The 15,479-nt window shown below is 39.7% G+C and overlaps 1 protein-coding gene across 3 annotated transcripts in view; it reads left to right on the top strand.

Annotated features, from left to right (window-relative positions):
* The first annotated feature begins 3,939 nt into the window (after window positions 1–3,939).
* GLRB (glycine receptor beta) overlaps window positions 3,940–15,479 on the top strand; it is a 53,253-nt gene continuing 41,713 nt past the window's right edge. For 2 of the 3 annotated variants that reach the window (XM_074822956.1, XM_074822954.1), the window contains exons 1-2: window positions 4,011–4,094; window positions 5,412–5,546. In XM_074822956.1, coding sequence (XP_074679057.1) covers window positions 4,030–4,094; window positions 5,412–5,546 — 200 coding nt within the window. In that variant the 5' untranslated portion in view covers window positions 4,011–4,029. The other variant, XM_074822955.1, reaches the window with a different exon arrangement.

Below are 15,479 nucleotides of genomic sequence, written 5' to 3'. Positions count from 1 at the left end.
GCCATCAAGATGTGACAGGTGATTGAAATCAAAAACATCTGTAATTACAGAGGTGGCAGAACATGAAATCCTTTTTAGAATTATGTTTTCTAATTGTGTGAATTAAATCAACTCAATTTATAAGAAAAACTAGTTTGGCAAACATTGAAACTAATGAATTCTGATTCCCAATAGATGTGGGTCTTTGGCTGTCTGGCTTTTTAACTGAATTAATCTGAAAGCTAAGGCATGGGTTTTTCTGTTAATAGAAATTTAAAAATACATATCAGCTTTCCTGAAAAAGGCTTGGTAAAGACTTTAATAAAATTTTTTCAGCTATTTGACATGAGAAGTTCTGTTTTTCAGTCATAATTCCTCCTCTAGTAAAGCAGATACTTTATGGATTAAATGTTTGTGTTTAAAGAATTTATAATAACTTTCTCCCAGGTGAGTTTTCTAATGTCTAATCTCTCATGCCAGTCTGCTTTCTTTCTCACTTTTTTCCCTTCTGCAGGAACATTAGCTCAATCTGTCTTCCCAGCCAGCTGTCTTTACAAAACACTCAGGACTTAATATCTCTGAGCTCTCTGCCTTTTTTTTTTTTTTTTTTAAATGTGGTATCAGCCAGTTGGAAAAAATCAAAGGTTTGCAACAAGCTGTTTGAAACATGAACAGAGTGTTATTACACAAAACTCCTTACCTTAAGAAAGTAGACTAAAAAGAGCAATAAAACCAAAGAATTTCTATCTTATGCAGATATGAATGATCTTTTGTGTGATTGAGCAGCAGAGCTGGACTGCTGGATCTTCAGTCTCCATGTTTCACTACTGCAAACTAAAGAAAGGATTAATGTAATGTCCCTGGGCTGATCACTAGGAGAGGTCTTGTTATATTTAACTATTATATAACTATTTAACTATATATATAGTTATATATATTGTGTTATATATAACATATAACTATATTTAACTATAAATAACTATTTTCTAGTGATCAGGATAATGCCTGAGATCAGGATTCCTGGGAATTATTCCTGAATCAGAGAAACAAGCATGGTTAGATATTCCCAACAGTGGACACAGCAGGAGTTGTAAGCAGAGAAAAGACAGCAAAGTCCATCCCTGAACTCTGAGATACAATGAATGCTGAGATGGAGGTGGATCTCCCCTTATATATTCATTTACTAGTAAAACTTCTACTTCGTTGTCTTACTTCTCTTCAATAGGATGTCTGAAATTCAAAACACCGCTAAAACCAATCAGCAGAACCTGGCCCATTACTCGTGATCAACCGACTTGCGGTACAAGGCTTTTATAGGAGGCTTTTTTCTCCAGTCCTTCCCATTTGGGCATTGCTAAATCAGCTGGCACTGCAATAGGACACCTGAATGGCATTCAGGCTGTCCTTCTAAGTCCTGCATGCATGACAGCTCTGGCTTCTTCTGTCAAGTGCCAAGCAAGGGGGTGGTGTGAGCAGTATGATTACTGTGTCCCTGCTGGCCTGCCAAGAAGGTGCTGCCAGCTAAGAAAGCAGCTGTCTGTGACCTTGCCCAGCTTTTATATGGTGAGAGGCGGGAGAGGAGGCCTTTTGCCACAGATCCTTGACTGTCAGAACTCGCTTGAGAGCTGACACCCATTTAAGTGCATTAAAAAAAAAGTCAAGCATTATTGAAATATTTCTTGTAATACTTGATATTATTTGTGAGGTGTAAGACACCTAAAGTTACTACACAGATGTCTTACTGAAGAAGCTCCCTTTTCTTGTCTTTGTCACGCTTTTATTAGCTATAGAAAGATATTAGCTGTGTGCTCTTATTTAATGTGAACCTGAGGGGTGGATGGTATTAATTTCTATTTTATGCATTGTCCTATTGAGTTACCACAAATACTCATCTATCGTTAGGTGTTTACCACCATAGCTGCATCAGGAAGCACTTTCAAAGGGCACTGGATCTGCAGACAGCCGGAAGGAGGCAATTAGGTGGTTTGCGTACAAGAGGAGGTAATAAGCAGCCGGGCTCAGCAGCTGCAGGGAGCAGCATGCAGAAAGCGGGGCCTGCTGTGGCTGCGGGTGCTGACAGTCATTTGTTCCTCTGCTGCCGCTGCTACGCTGCACTGTAGATGTGTGTTCTGCTCTACTGTGTTAAGGCTTTCTCAACACAAACAGGGGACACATCTGTCCTCGTGTTTTAAGCATGTTGCTGTCTTATTTTTCATGCCCCTATCCCTCAGTATCACAACAAAAATGTAGAAAAATGGAAATGGCAATCAGTGGGTACCTGCTCTCAAACACATTTATGCCAGTCCTTCTAGAACAACTACAGCATGTTGGTTTCCGTTCCTGAGATAAAGTTTAGAAGGGTTTTCAAAAAATAAGCTTACCTTTTTTTCTTCATGGAGAGAGTGTCATGGGAAGCCTCTGGGCTTTCTTTTCAGGAAAAAGCTTCACATTGTTTAATTTGCAAGTTCCTGTGTTTGAGCTGGAAAACTGTGTCTTGAGATACCTGTGGCCTTAAAATGACCCATAGCAGTAGATTTTTGCATCTGTATGCATGTATCTATACAGACATGCATATGTATATATGTATATGGCAGTATATGTATACCATATGGCAGCAAATTCTGAAGGGCATGGAATTATTCTCAGACTGCATCTAGAATTCAGTTAGGACAGAAATGTTGCTCAGAAGGTGGAGCTGAGAGTACTCGGCATGTGGGTGTTACAGAATCTACACGCTGCTTGTTGCCTGCCATGGATTATGCACCAGGTCATGTGCCCACTTATTTCTCATTTGTCAAAGAGGTGACTTTCTTCACTTTTTATCTGCCATTATATTATAGTTCAAACCCCAATAGAGCTTCACAAAGAAGCATGATGAGGATTACAGGACACGGCAAAAAGTGTCTATTGATGTATCAGACTTAACCATTGGATCCATTCTGAAGAATAAAAAGTATTCTTCAGGTGATGCTGCTCTTTTGTAGAATGAATCATAGAATCATAGAGCGGATTGGGTTGGAAGGGACCTTAGAGATCATCTAGTTCCAACCCCCTGGCCATGGGCAGGGACCCCTTCCACTAGACCAGGTGGATCATCATACTGCAGACTGAAGCTCTGGCAGTGTATGCTAGGAGTGATAAGAAATAAGGCTGGAAGATAAAAAAGACATGAAAACTGTCATGATTTTCAGTGGCTGGGTCCCTATAAAGAATGTGAGACATATGGGAGATGATGCCTTTGAACTCTAATGGGAGGGCGGGCATTTGGTAACCTAAGACTGCTCGGCTGTATAATGATGTCTGTTCATTTCCAAAATTGAGGTCAAACAGACAAGCAAGAAGTTCAGCATGTACCTGTATTTCTATAAGCACGAGATACACGGAGCTCCAGAAAGAATTTCAGGTATGAAATTTCCATTCCATTAGGTCTCTATTTATAACTTGCAACTGGAAAACCAGCACCCTTTGTAACAAGGCCACGAGCCTATCCCCAAAACAAGCCTTCTTGCTTTTTCACAGGGAAAGTTCGACTTTTTAAATGAAGCGACAGTAACTATTGACTAAATATGTGCATATGTATATATATATATATAATCTATGCAGCACTGCACCCCGTCTTCTTCCCATCCAACTCAGCCCCTCTCCGCTAATATTCCCTTGTTCCTGCCAACTCTGTTAAGACATTTTTCGACACCGTCAGAGACCGGATGATGGTCCCCCCGTCTGCCCGCCCCCCCCCCCCCCCCCCGCCCCCCCCCCGCCACTTATCCGCACATCCCGCCGCCCCGTCGCTGCCCCGTCTCCAGCGGCGGGAGGGCCGAGGCGGGGGAAGCGGGGGGGGCCGCTGCCCGGTCGGAGCCTCCCGCTCCCCCCCCCCCGCCCCCCCCGGCCCTCCCGCCGCCGGCGACGCCGCTCGCCCAGTGCCCATGTGCGGGCGGGCGGCCGGGACATGCTCACTGGGCGAGCGCCGCACCGCGCCGCGGCTACCGCACATGCTCAGTGGCCGCGGAGGGCACCGTCGGAGGTAGGGGCTCGCTCCGCCATCGCGACATGGCCCGCCGCCTGGTCGCCACCGAGCCTTATCGCGATAGGGGGTGGGGGCGGAGCGTCTGGCGGTGAGCGGCGGTGCGGGCCGTGGCGGTGGCGGGGCTGCGTGTGGGTGAGGGGCCCGTGTCCCCCCTCTCGGTGGGGCGGGAAGGGGCCGCGGAGGAGCCGGGGCCCGGCCGCAGAGGCCCGTTCCCGCCGGGAGGCCCCGTCAGCACCTCGGCCAGCGCCGGTGGCGGCGGGACGCGGGGCCTGAGGGGAGCCCCACGCGGGCCCGCCTCCCGCTCTCCCCACGGTGCGCCGACAGCGCTCGGCAGCACGGAGGCCGCTCCCTCCCCGCTGCTGGGGACGGTGGGAGGCCTCGGGTCGGGCCGGCGAGGCGAGGAGGACCGGCGAGGGGTAGGGGGCGGCGGGGCAGCTCGGTGACCGTTCCCGCCCGGGGAGGGCTGCGGCTCCCGAAGGGGGAGGGCTGAAGCATCCCGGTGCCTCCCGGAGTTGGGGGGAGGCAGAGACAGGCAGCCACTGCTCCTTAAAAAGAATTTAAAAAATTGAATAAAATAAAAGTAGAAAATGCAGCTGGTGCTGAGGCATGTGCGAGGTTCCCGCTGGCCCAAGGAAATGCCTGGGAATTATCTGAGGGATGGGGAACAACTGGAAACTGCCTGGGGTGTCGTGCGGCAGCGACCCGGGGCAGGTGGGGCCGTCTCTGGCTGAACACAGGCTCAGCTCCTGGCCTTTGGGGTACGCGCTTCCGCCCGCAAGAAGAAGTTAAAATATTAAACAGAACACGATGTAATAAAGCTCAGTATTGAGGGCTGTGTTCAGTCATCTTTGCAAGGCCCTTTCAGTGCTGGCTCCACAGTGAGAATACTTCATGCGAGATAGTAATTTGTGTTTAAATTCTGTACATAAAATGAAATTTGCAACCCTTTCTCATAACTAGCATCTAAATGATTGCTGTCTGATCTGTGCAGGGTCATAGAGGACTTGCAATTCTTGCTAGATGACCGGTTGGTCTCATTTAACCGTATTTAATGCAGTTGATACATGACATTTTTGGTGAGGAATTCTGTTTCCAGTTTTCTGAGGATTTTGAGTTAGGCAGCCTTTTATTTCTTCAACACACAGGAGCAAATTTGCACTTAAATCTGTTCCTCACTGTCAGTCCCTTAACTTTGGGAAGCTACTTGACTCTCAGAAAATTGTCAAAGTTGGTTCCATATCAGAGGTGCACCTCAACAGATGCTGTCTCCCAAGGCAACTAAAATCAAACTTTTTTAAAAAAAAAACCCAAACATTTGTTTACTCTTTGTAGGTATGTGTTCCCATTTGCCATATCTAGCCCTACTAACGTAAACCTCTTTCTTTTCTTTTGCCTGTGATTGAAGGTTTCTCGTCAAGATGAAGTTCTTACTAGCGGTTTTCTTATTCGCCTCATTCTCCTTATGGGTTGAAGAGGTCTATTCCAAAGAGAAGTCTTCAAAGAAAGGAAAGGGGAAAAAGAAGCAGTATCTGTGTCCATCGTATGTTCCTTCTTTTATGCTTTTGTATGACGGCAATGCTGCTGTATTTTTAACAGTGGAAATTACATGTCAATTGAAGTAGAAGGTGAAGGTTCTGCTGAAACAATGTGGTTTGGGGTGGGAATGGGAGGAAGAGGATTTGACCAGCATCATAGCTAAGTTCTGTCAGTGAGTGTGTTTCTTCTGTATCAGGTCCTCTGTTTTAATGACAAGAAAAATCTAAGCCATAGTAAATTGTTTCTTTCTTTGTGGCAGATTCCAACCCAGTGCCTTGCTATGTATGGGGACACAGTAATGTAGTCCCCTAGTGCTATGCTGTCTAGCATCGTGGTGCAGGTGTACTGAGAAAAACAAGGCGGATGCAGAACTGTTGTACTGAAATTCAGTTTCTGGTCAGCTTAGTTCTGTAAGAGACGGCTTGTCCAACACATATTCTTACTGCATGTTGAATAGAACTTAGGTCTTCAGCATCTTCCATCAATGATTTACAGTACTATGACTTTTATGGAGGTGGATTGACTGTTGCTATAAAGCATGCCCTTATGGAGTAATCTCTCTGTGAAAATACAGAAATTAAAATATGAGATTGCCCAGCTGAATAGAGAACGTATTCAGGAGACCTATGATTACTTGATGTTAAAAATACTTCCTCTTTCTAATACCTACGACATTTTAGACTGGGATCCATAGGACAATGCAAAGTTTTATTTGTGAGTGCCTTTTTTGTCATTTTCTTGGCCAGCCTTGCTCATCTTTTTAGTGTTATGGTGTAAATACCTGAGGAAAAGATTGATGGAATACAATACATTGCCAATAAGCATAGAAAAGCACTATGCCTGAAATGATAAAATTGTTTAGACAAATTTAAAACACATTTATTCTTTGACCATAAAACAAGAAGACTGGAAGATGAGACTGGCTGTTTAACATTAATAGACTTTTTCCACAGGAAAAAAAGAAGTAGAATAACCAGACAGAAGCAATGTTTGAATAACACTTTTAAAAGTTCCCACTCTTTTTAAATATTGTCACTGATGTTTCTTTGCAACCCAAAATTTGTAGAAAGTCCCTAGATACGGTGAGTGTTTTTATTCTTTTTTTTTTATATCAAACCTAGAAAACGAGATGTATTTTTGGATTTGAATACATTAAGATACAAGTCTCAAATGTGATCATAACTCATCTGAATTGACCCCTACCCATTTTATCCCCTTTGAATCCTTAAGCTGAACTCTGAATGGAGCTTTTGGTCTGAGCTACCATGAGGATTTGTAGCAAGGAGAGAAATGTGATAGTTCCCAAGACAGGCGTCAGCACGGAAGTCCTCAGAAAGTGAGTTACACAGCTGGGAGCGGAATCCAGATATTCCATGGCCTTGTCAAAGCAGCCAGCATTTCCCCCTGTTCTTGACTTGGTCGTAATTAGAATTCCAAACATTGATGTCATTTTATCTTGATAAGTGGCTCTATTTTTTTTGTTGGTTTTCTCTTAAGAACCTGGTACCCTGTTCTTTTTCGTACCAGTTGACATTACAACCATTAAATATGATCTCATTCATCACCAACATACTTGAAAAGCATTGAATAAATGCTGTAATTTTCAAAGTGATACTTTTATGTTCCAGCCAGTTGAAGCTTTCTGTGAAAATGCTAGCCAAATCCAGTATTTGTCTGATGTATCACATGTGCAGTGTTGCTAGCTAGAATTAACTGCCGTAGCAATATGCCCTGTTGGATTTTCTGAATGATGAACAAGTTGTCTATATCTTACTTGGCTGAAGTTCACAGCTTGAGAGATAACCACTCATAACAGCGAGGTTGCAGGACTGCTGTTTTTGTGGCTGACATCTAGGAGACCTCTTATGTGAATGAGCAATGAAAGTCACTTCTGTCTTGCAGAGAAATTATCTAATGCTCTCCTAACTCAGGCTAGTGATGGCAAACTTTCAATCATTGGCATTTTTTTAATAATCTTTACAAAACTTCTTGACTTGGTGACACTGCATTATAAAAAAGGCTGCCTACTCTTAACATTTTTTTTCCAGTGAAAGAAACCTAAGGAATCTTTCCTCAGAAACAAACCAAAAAACAATGCAGTGGAGTGGGAATTAAGTGACACCATAAGGGCTGACCAAAAATAGTCTCAAAGGAAGTGGCTGAATGAAAAATTTGCTAGTAAAGCACAAAAGAAATCTTTTAGAAGACTGCATTGTATCTTTTTTAAAGAAAATAAATAGGATCTTGAAACATGTATAAAATTGAATGGTAGAGATTCCCAATGAAAACATACATTTATAAGTTAAAATCTTAATCTACCTTTAATTTGCAGAAGTTACTGGTACAATAAAATTTAAAGCTTAATTGCAAAAAATTATTGCCTTTTGTTTCCTTATAACAGGTGAAAAGCTAAATTTTGCCTCCCTGAGAACAAAAAAACCATACTAGTAATTACATAAGGAACAGTCTTCTCTGTACAAACTTTATAATGAAATTCAAATGTATGCAAAGAATTTTCCAGGAAAGATTTATGCTGAATCTGATGTTACTGCTTGAGTTCCTTAGTCTGAAGTTAAGAAATGGATGTTTATAAGACTGATTTGGGACTTTAGCATGAATTTGCTCATATGGAAACCAAGCATACTTGAGCTTTTCCTTTTATGGCTCTCCAGAATACAAGCCTTTTGCCAAATGTGCCCCTCTGGCATGAAATTAACTACTATTAGAATAAGCTGAAAACAAGCTGATTAGAAACCCCATAAAAAGTTCATTATTGTCTCATAAACAGATACTTGCTTCCTTTAATTAGGAAAATTCTATTTTGTATCTTAGAGCAAAACCTCTCACTTGTGATTATTCATAAAGCTGTACTTCTCAGTGCATTGTGTGATAGTGGCTTGACTGGCCATCTTATTTTCATTTATTTCTGAAACTATTTTTCCAAGCTTTTTTATCGAGCGGTTTCATGAAGCTGATGCTTAATCACTTGGTTCTTGTTTTGATTTAATGCTTGCTCAGAACAGATGTAAGAGTTCACGTTTTACATTTAGATCATTTTCCTTCTTACCTCAGGCTTTCCAAATGAAACATAGAGTAATTATACTTGTGTCTGATTCCTGAATGTTTGTTGATTAACAAAGAAATTGGTATATTAGGCTTAAAATCCTATAATAAGGAGTATTGCAGCATAAATCTCAGAATCTGGCTTCCACGGATGCATAGTGCCGTAAAATACTGTTGCCTTTTGTCTCCATGGAAAATACTAAAAAAAACCCAAACCAGGTCCACCTCTTCAAGAAATAGATTAAGAACTTTGTGGATTATAGTATTCTGTTTACAAAGCATATTTTGAAATTCACTACACTGAATACAGATGATTTTGATATAGCTACAGATGTATTTAGTCGCTTAATCTCCTTGTTGATCATAGACTACCCATCAGCAGTATTACTTACTTCTTATTAACTTCTTCATAATTCCTCATAATACCGGTTTCTGGTAAACATGCTGGACACCTAGCTGTGACTTTTTCTAAGAGCACTGCTGAAAAATGTTTTTCCTTTTGTTACATCATAATAAATACTTCAGTTATTTTATGATGTGTGAGCTGGTGCTGTTATCCCCACAATCCTTAGTAGCCCAGAGGGTCTCTACTCAAAACTACTTGCAATATCTCTAAACAAATGAACTTATAAGGAGAGGGAAGTTTGCTTATGACAGTGTTACAGAAGGCATAGAGATGTAAGAGTGTCAAATAGCACCGATGGGAGGGGTGATACAGTTTGTGGGAGAAGATGGAAGGAAGTTGAAAGAAAAGCCTGAATTTGGTTGTGGAGGCAGTTACATCTCACAGTCATTCTGAAGATAAGTGCCTTGCAGAGCCCAGGACTGGTTCCTATAAAAATTCTTTTGCCCCATAATAACAGCAGTTGGCCAATGGTTTAATTATTCTGTAGCATGTAAGTCTCATGGAAAGCCGTGATCCTGGACAGATAGGGCCACATTCCAGGAGGTTTGGGAATTTGTTTTCAGAGTGAATAAACATGCTGGGGAGTAACAGATAAAGCTATATAAGCAAAACCTAAGTTCTCTTGTAAAACAGTAATTAAGCATGGTAGGCTGGTTCTCATTCAGTAATTCTCCCTCTCAGTGGGCAGCGTTTACTCCATTCTGAACACTGTAGTGATGAGACACTACAACCATGTGGTAAAGTTACAGACTTTGTATTTCGTATGCAACCTCCAGACAGAAAATACGTGGATCTGCAGGTTAAATTACACTCCCTAAACCTAAGTACAAGGAAAACTAAATTCTGTTCTCAGGTCCACCAGACAGACCTTTGAAAGACAAATTATATAGAATGTATCTCCACTTGTACTTTTCATTTATACCACCATACAAGATGGTTAGATTTTTCTAAGATCCATGTATTGTCTCAGTACTTCTGCATTTGGAAAAAAGACTGGGACAAGGAACTGATGTGGATAAATTAATTTTGAAATGTCTGTAGTTCTGCTTACACATCTGGATGCTGATCATGTGTCATGTCAGCAGGCAATATCAGGACATGACAGGACAGCTGTTATGCATGAAGGTCACTTAGGTGGTGACTTAGGTAGGATGCAGAGATGCCCAAGCTAGGAGCAAACAAGCTAATTTTAAGAAATGGAAGCATTGCTGTGAGCTTGCTGTGAGCAGTACTAGTCAGGCTGGATGAAGTACCATACTAACCTGGTTCTACTGGTTTGGGATCTGTCTCTGTGGTGGGCAGATGAATCACCTTGCTTTTTTCAAGCTTTGGGAATAACAAGGCACTTCATAATACCATATAAAAGCTCCTTGAGGTGTCCAACCCTGGCAATGTTGAACGTGAAACCAAAGCTGAACTTAGAGGTTTCTGATAGACAAGAACTGAAGAAATGACACTAACTGAGCTATTCACACCACCCAACTTCAGGAAGGTTGTTTACATGACCACATTAGGAGACTTATGTTCTTTGGTCGACCTACAACAGGAGATGAAAGATGAATTATTTCACCCGCACAATTCAGGGCTCACAGTTCGAGGTGCCCAATCTGGGTTTCTGTTTAAAATTCTGCTATGAAGGAAACTTTCTCTTTGTTTACCACACTGGATTACCTCCAAACTTAGGTACTGAAGTTACATACCTAATTTTAGGTGTTTAGCTATCAACTGCAATTGTGAGGGCACATAAACAGTTATTCAGAGTTCTGTAGATATAATGTAATTTGAGTGATATTACTTTGCATTGGAGGCATCGTAATTATCCTCTCTTGTAATAGAGATGTCACCAGGTACAGTTTGAAAATGTAGCTATTAAGCATACTGGAGATCATAGACATCAGTCAGAAGAATTATATAGAATCTCTTTAATTTCTATTTACCTGTTTTTATGCTTTGAGTTATTGCACTCAGAAAATCAAATGCCTGCAAATCAGAACACTGATTGTTTATATCAGGAAAATAGTACTTGCAATGTATGGCGAGATACTGTTTCCCAAAACTTATTTTTATCATTCTCAGGTATATACTGCCATGTTATATGATTGTCAGTTTCCATCACATAGACTAGATAAACTGTACTAAAATCTGTTGTTTCAGCATTGTATAGGAAATTTGGTTGGAGATAACCTGAGCAGTGTGAGTTAGGATATATAATTTTATCTGTTAGACAGCAATCTAGAACTATGCAAAGGCAAATCTTGATGCTACATTATCCAAGCTATGAGCTCTAAGCAAGCACCAGCACTAGAATAAGCATGCTGCATGACTGTCTGGACTTGCAGCATAAGATGGTGTGTGAATACTTCCCTGTGACATGCTTTTTTTTTTCCTGATTGTCATGCCCTAAGTTAAAAGTATATTCATGTTCTCTTCCAAAGTGAGAAATACTTCAGCATAATGGAATCTGAAGAACTGGGATCAGGGCATAGATGAATTAAAATAACAACAAGATTTCCCCTTCCCACTTGTGTAGATTACTGTTTAAATTCCTTTCTCCAATTATACTCATGTATCACTTCCTGTGATAAAGACTCCTTGTACCTTCGGAGATCACTGAGAGACTAAATTTCATGATAACCCAAAGAGAGATATAATGTCTTGTGGCACATTTGCTTAACAGAAATGTAAGGAATCTATATAAATTTTAAACAAAGTGTAATATATGCTTCTTTTTACCATGCTTATCTATACCTCTTGATTTTGGTTAATGAATTATGAAAATAATTATCTGTTGACATCAATTTAAAATGTTAACTATGTTCTTCAAAGGCAGTGATAAAATGTGTACAGCTGCAGTGGAAGAGGAGATGGACACCTTACTGCATATCCTGTGAAATACAGTATTTAGAGTCACGCTTTTATTCATCAATGATACCAGAAGTACCAGAAGACCGGAGAGTGGTCAGTCATATGCCACAGAGATGTCGGGCTGAAAAACTAACTGTACTTTGTTTTCTTTCTTGCTTTTAAGAGCACTTTGGAGAACACTTTTGAGAATACTGTTTGTTTTCTCTTTTTTTTCAGAAAGAGAGAAAACATACTTTGGTTTTGGGGTTTTTATGGGCTTTTTTGAAAATTGTTATTTAGACAAAATTCTTGTTAAGGCAATTTCTAGCTTAACTATTACTTGGTTTTAAATTCCCTTTTTAGCAACTGTGCGACTGCTGTTGCCTTACCCATTAGTATTCACCGTATCTTACTTAGAACTCATCAATTACTGTGAAGAATGCTGCTGCATTTCCATTTTCTAATGCTTTCCAGCAGCTCTGCATGCATTCAGTGCAAGTTGAAATAAATGTATTAAAATTACAACGTATGCAGCAACTGGTGGAAATCTAAGGGAAATCTTAGACTAGTTATCAGCTTTTCACAAATGTGAAAATTGTAGGCAGAATAAGAAGAAGTGGTAAGTAACTTCTCAACTGGTGTGAGTATTATATGGGAATCAGACAGCTTCTTTTAGGAAGGGAGATCTCAGCTCAAATTCTTTTTCTCTTATGTAGTCTGCACATTTGCCTATCATTAATTCATTCCAGAATGGCCAATTAATCAGGGGTGGGTGGTAGTGGCTTTAGGTAAATATCTTAGTAGCGTGAATAGTCCCAGCCTGTTTCTCCAAGCACTTAACCCTTCCCATTCACTGTTTTGTTAAGTCATTCTGCTCATCTATCACTCTGAAAGTGGCATAACCTCTTAACTCACCAAAAGCTACACATATGGTTTATTGATTTGCAGGGGAAATTTAGGCATTTTGATCAGCAAGGGTCTCTGAAGGAAATTCAGTCCTTGTGGTGAAGTTTAGTTGCATGAGTGCTATTCAATGATGGCAATTCAATGACAGCATGCTGTAAAAGACCGCAGTGAAAATATAACTGATACTCAGCAGAACTTTTTTTCCAGTAGCTATTACAACCACTTCATTCAAATTAAAAAATAGCAATTACTGACTCTCTGTGCTTCTTTTCCCAACTCAGAACAGACAGTGCTGTTGTATTTTACTTGTTTCTTATATAAATGAGGATAAATGTGTGTGCATCACACTTGTATAAGTTCAAAACACTACCCAACAACTCGTGGAAGATGTGATATTCTTTACCAGAAAGCAGTGCTGCCACCCATTCTTCATCCCATTACTGTCTTCTCAGTGGAGTAAATCTTCTTTGCCTAGTTCATGGATGACCTTTGAACAAGCCTCAACAGATACTTGTATTAACATACTTTAGTGCAACTCAGATCTCAGAAACTACCTCATTATTCCTCTCACTTGAAGAGACAAATAAACCTGTCAGCTCTATTAGGCTTTCTTTTGCTGTTTGATGCTCACTCATTTGGTTTCTCAGACTTCTTTCCTCTTTTTTTTCATTGCATTTTATGAGCATCTGTATTTAATTTATGTGTCCATGTTATCCCGTGTGGCTCAGATTACTGTCATCACTATTTAATGAACTTCTTTGTATAATCCAGAAAATAAAAAAAAAAAAATAGGGTTTAAGTTTGTTCGTTAGTTGCTGTTTGGTTTGGTTTTGATATTTCATTAATACTGGGCATATATGATTTAGAAAGAATTCCTATTGCTTGCATTAAGAAGACCCTCCTTTTATAAATACAATTGCTGTAGGCATCTAATGTAGATGTTTTAGATGTTAAGATGAGCAACTTGTAAGGAAACAATGCCATGAACATTTTTGTTTCAGATACAATACAGTGTACAGTTTGCCTGCCTTTTTAATATTTAAATGAACATTCTTTTCTGTCTTGTTCCTGCTACAAAATGGAAAATAATCTTAACATTGTGTTTTCCTATTGTCCAATTAGTAGTAACTGCAAGAAAACCCATACAAAGCTGATTTCTGCAACAACCTGTTCATTGGTAAAGGTAATCACTGAAAACTGAACACAAATGTCAAAATTACAGGAATAGAATAGAATAGAATAGAATAGAATAGAATAGAATAGAATAGAATAGAATAGAATAGAATATGTTATGATACGATACAATACAATAGTTCAGTTGGACCTTCAGTGATCATCTAGTCCAACTGCCTGACCAATTCAGGAAATAAATGAGTTCTTTTGAATAATGATCCAATCAAAGTCAACTATAAAAACCTATAAACACAACCCTGGGAGAATTGTTTGAAGGTGATTTTATCAATTATTCAAAGGGATTATGGGGTTTTTTTTAGTTATTTATACCTATTGCTATTTAATCACTCTAATATTAAATTAGCAGAGGTTTATTGTACACAGAATAAGGACATGCTAATGGAAGTTAACATATCTTACTAAAACTAAAAAATTCCTTGTTTTTTTAGTGGACCATTTATCTCTGGATAAGTTCTCGTAGAACAAGTAGTTCACCTATGTGGTCATTAAATGTCACAGAGGTTTTAGTGCATTTGCAAGAGATGGGTGGTGAATTATATACTGAAGCCACTTAATGCCGCTCCACAGGTTATTTTTGTCCTGTATGTTATAGTTTAAGCTATACTCATGGATACACACTTTTTGGTACCTACATCTTTGGGTAGCCTTCAGAATTCCTACTAATCTTGCTAATGACTGGCAAATTGTCTGAAATTTCAAGGAGTTGAGTGGTTATTTGCTGTCATAGCTGAGTTTAGACATACTTTTCTCCCTCATGTATAATGTCAAGCAAATAGTTAAACAGATATGCAGCTTTAGGTTTCAGAAATATCCTAAATACAACAGGGAAAACAGAAATCTGATTATTTTGCTTCTGAAGTATAAAATGCTCAAAGGGTATCAAGGAGACTATGATAGAATAAAATGCAGTTATGTTATCATAAATGGTTGACATGTTTTTTAATCATTGGGAACTCCTTCATAGTTTTATTTATAAACCTTTTAGCTGTAAAATGTTAACTGAGGAGATTAAATCTCATTGTGAAGGCATAGTAAATGCTGCCAAGTCAGCAGATCTTGTTCAGTTGATCCTGTTGTTTCCCTTAGGGTTTGAGTTAAAAGAGTTGATTTTAAAGGTGGGGTTACTCATAAAACTCTGCAAGGGCTAGGGTCTGGTCTCATCTCCAGTTTTCAATCAAACAGTGATATCATGCAATGGTGACATTAATTAATTAGTTTCCCAGTAGTCAATAAGGAATATGCTGAACAGGAGATACTATGACTGGACATCTTAAAATCAGGAGGTCTGATACATTCATACAACCCTTTATGTTAAAACTGGCCAAGTCTTTTGGAGAGTTAATATTTTCCTCAGTAAATGTTTGAATAATGCAGAAGTCCAAGAGGACATGAAGGAAACTGAAGGATGAGAAGAAAACTAGCAGTGAACTGAGATGTTATAAAGAATAACCCATAGATCTGTCAAGCTGACATTGATATGGGAAAGAATAATGAAAAATAGAAATTAAACTGGGTAAAGGAGGC

Source organism: Strix aluco, chromosome 4 (genome assembly GCF_031877795.1).
Source record: "Strix aluco isolate bStrAlu1 chromosome 4, bStrAlu1.hap1, whole genome shotgun sequence".
Lineage (NCBI taxonomy): Eukaryota > Metazoa > Chordata > Aves > Strigiformes > Strigidae > Strix > Strix aluco.
Note: the sequence above shows the minus strand (reverse complement) of the source record. Positions and strands in the feature narration are given on the sequence as shown.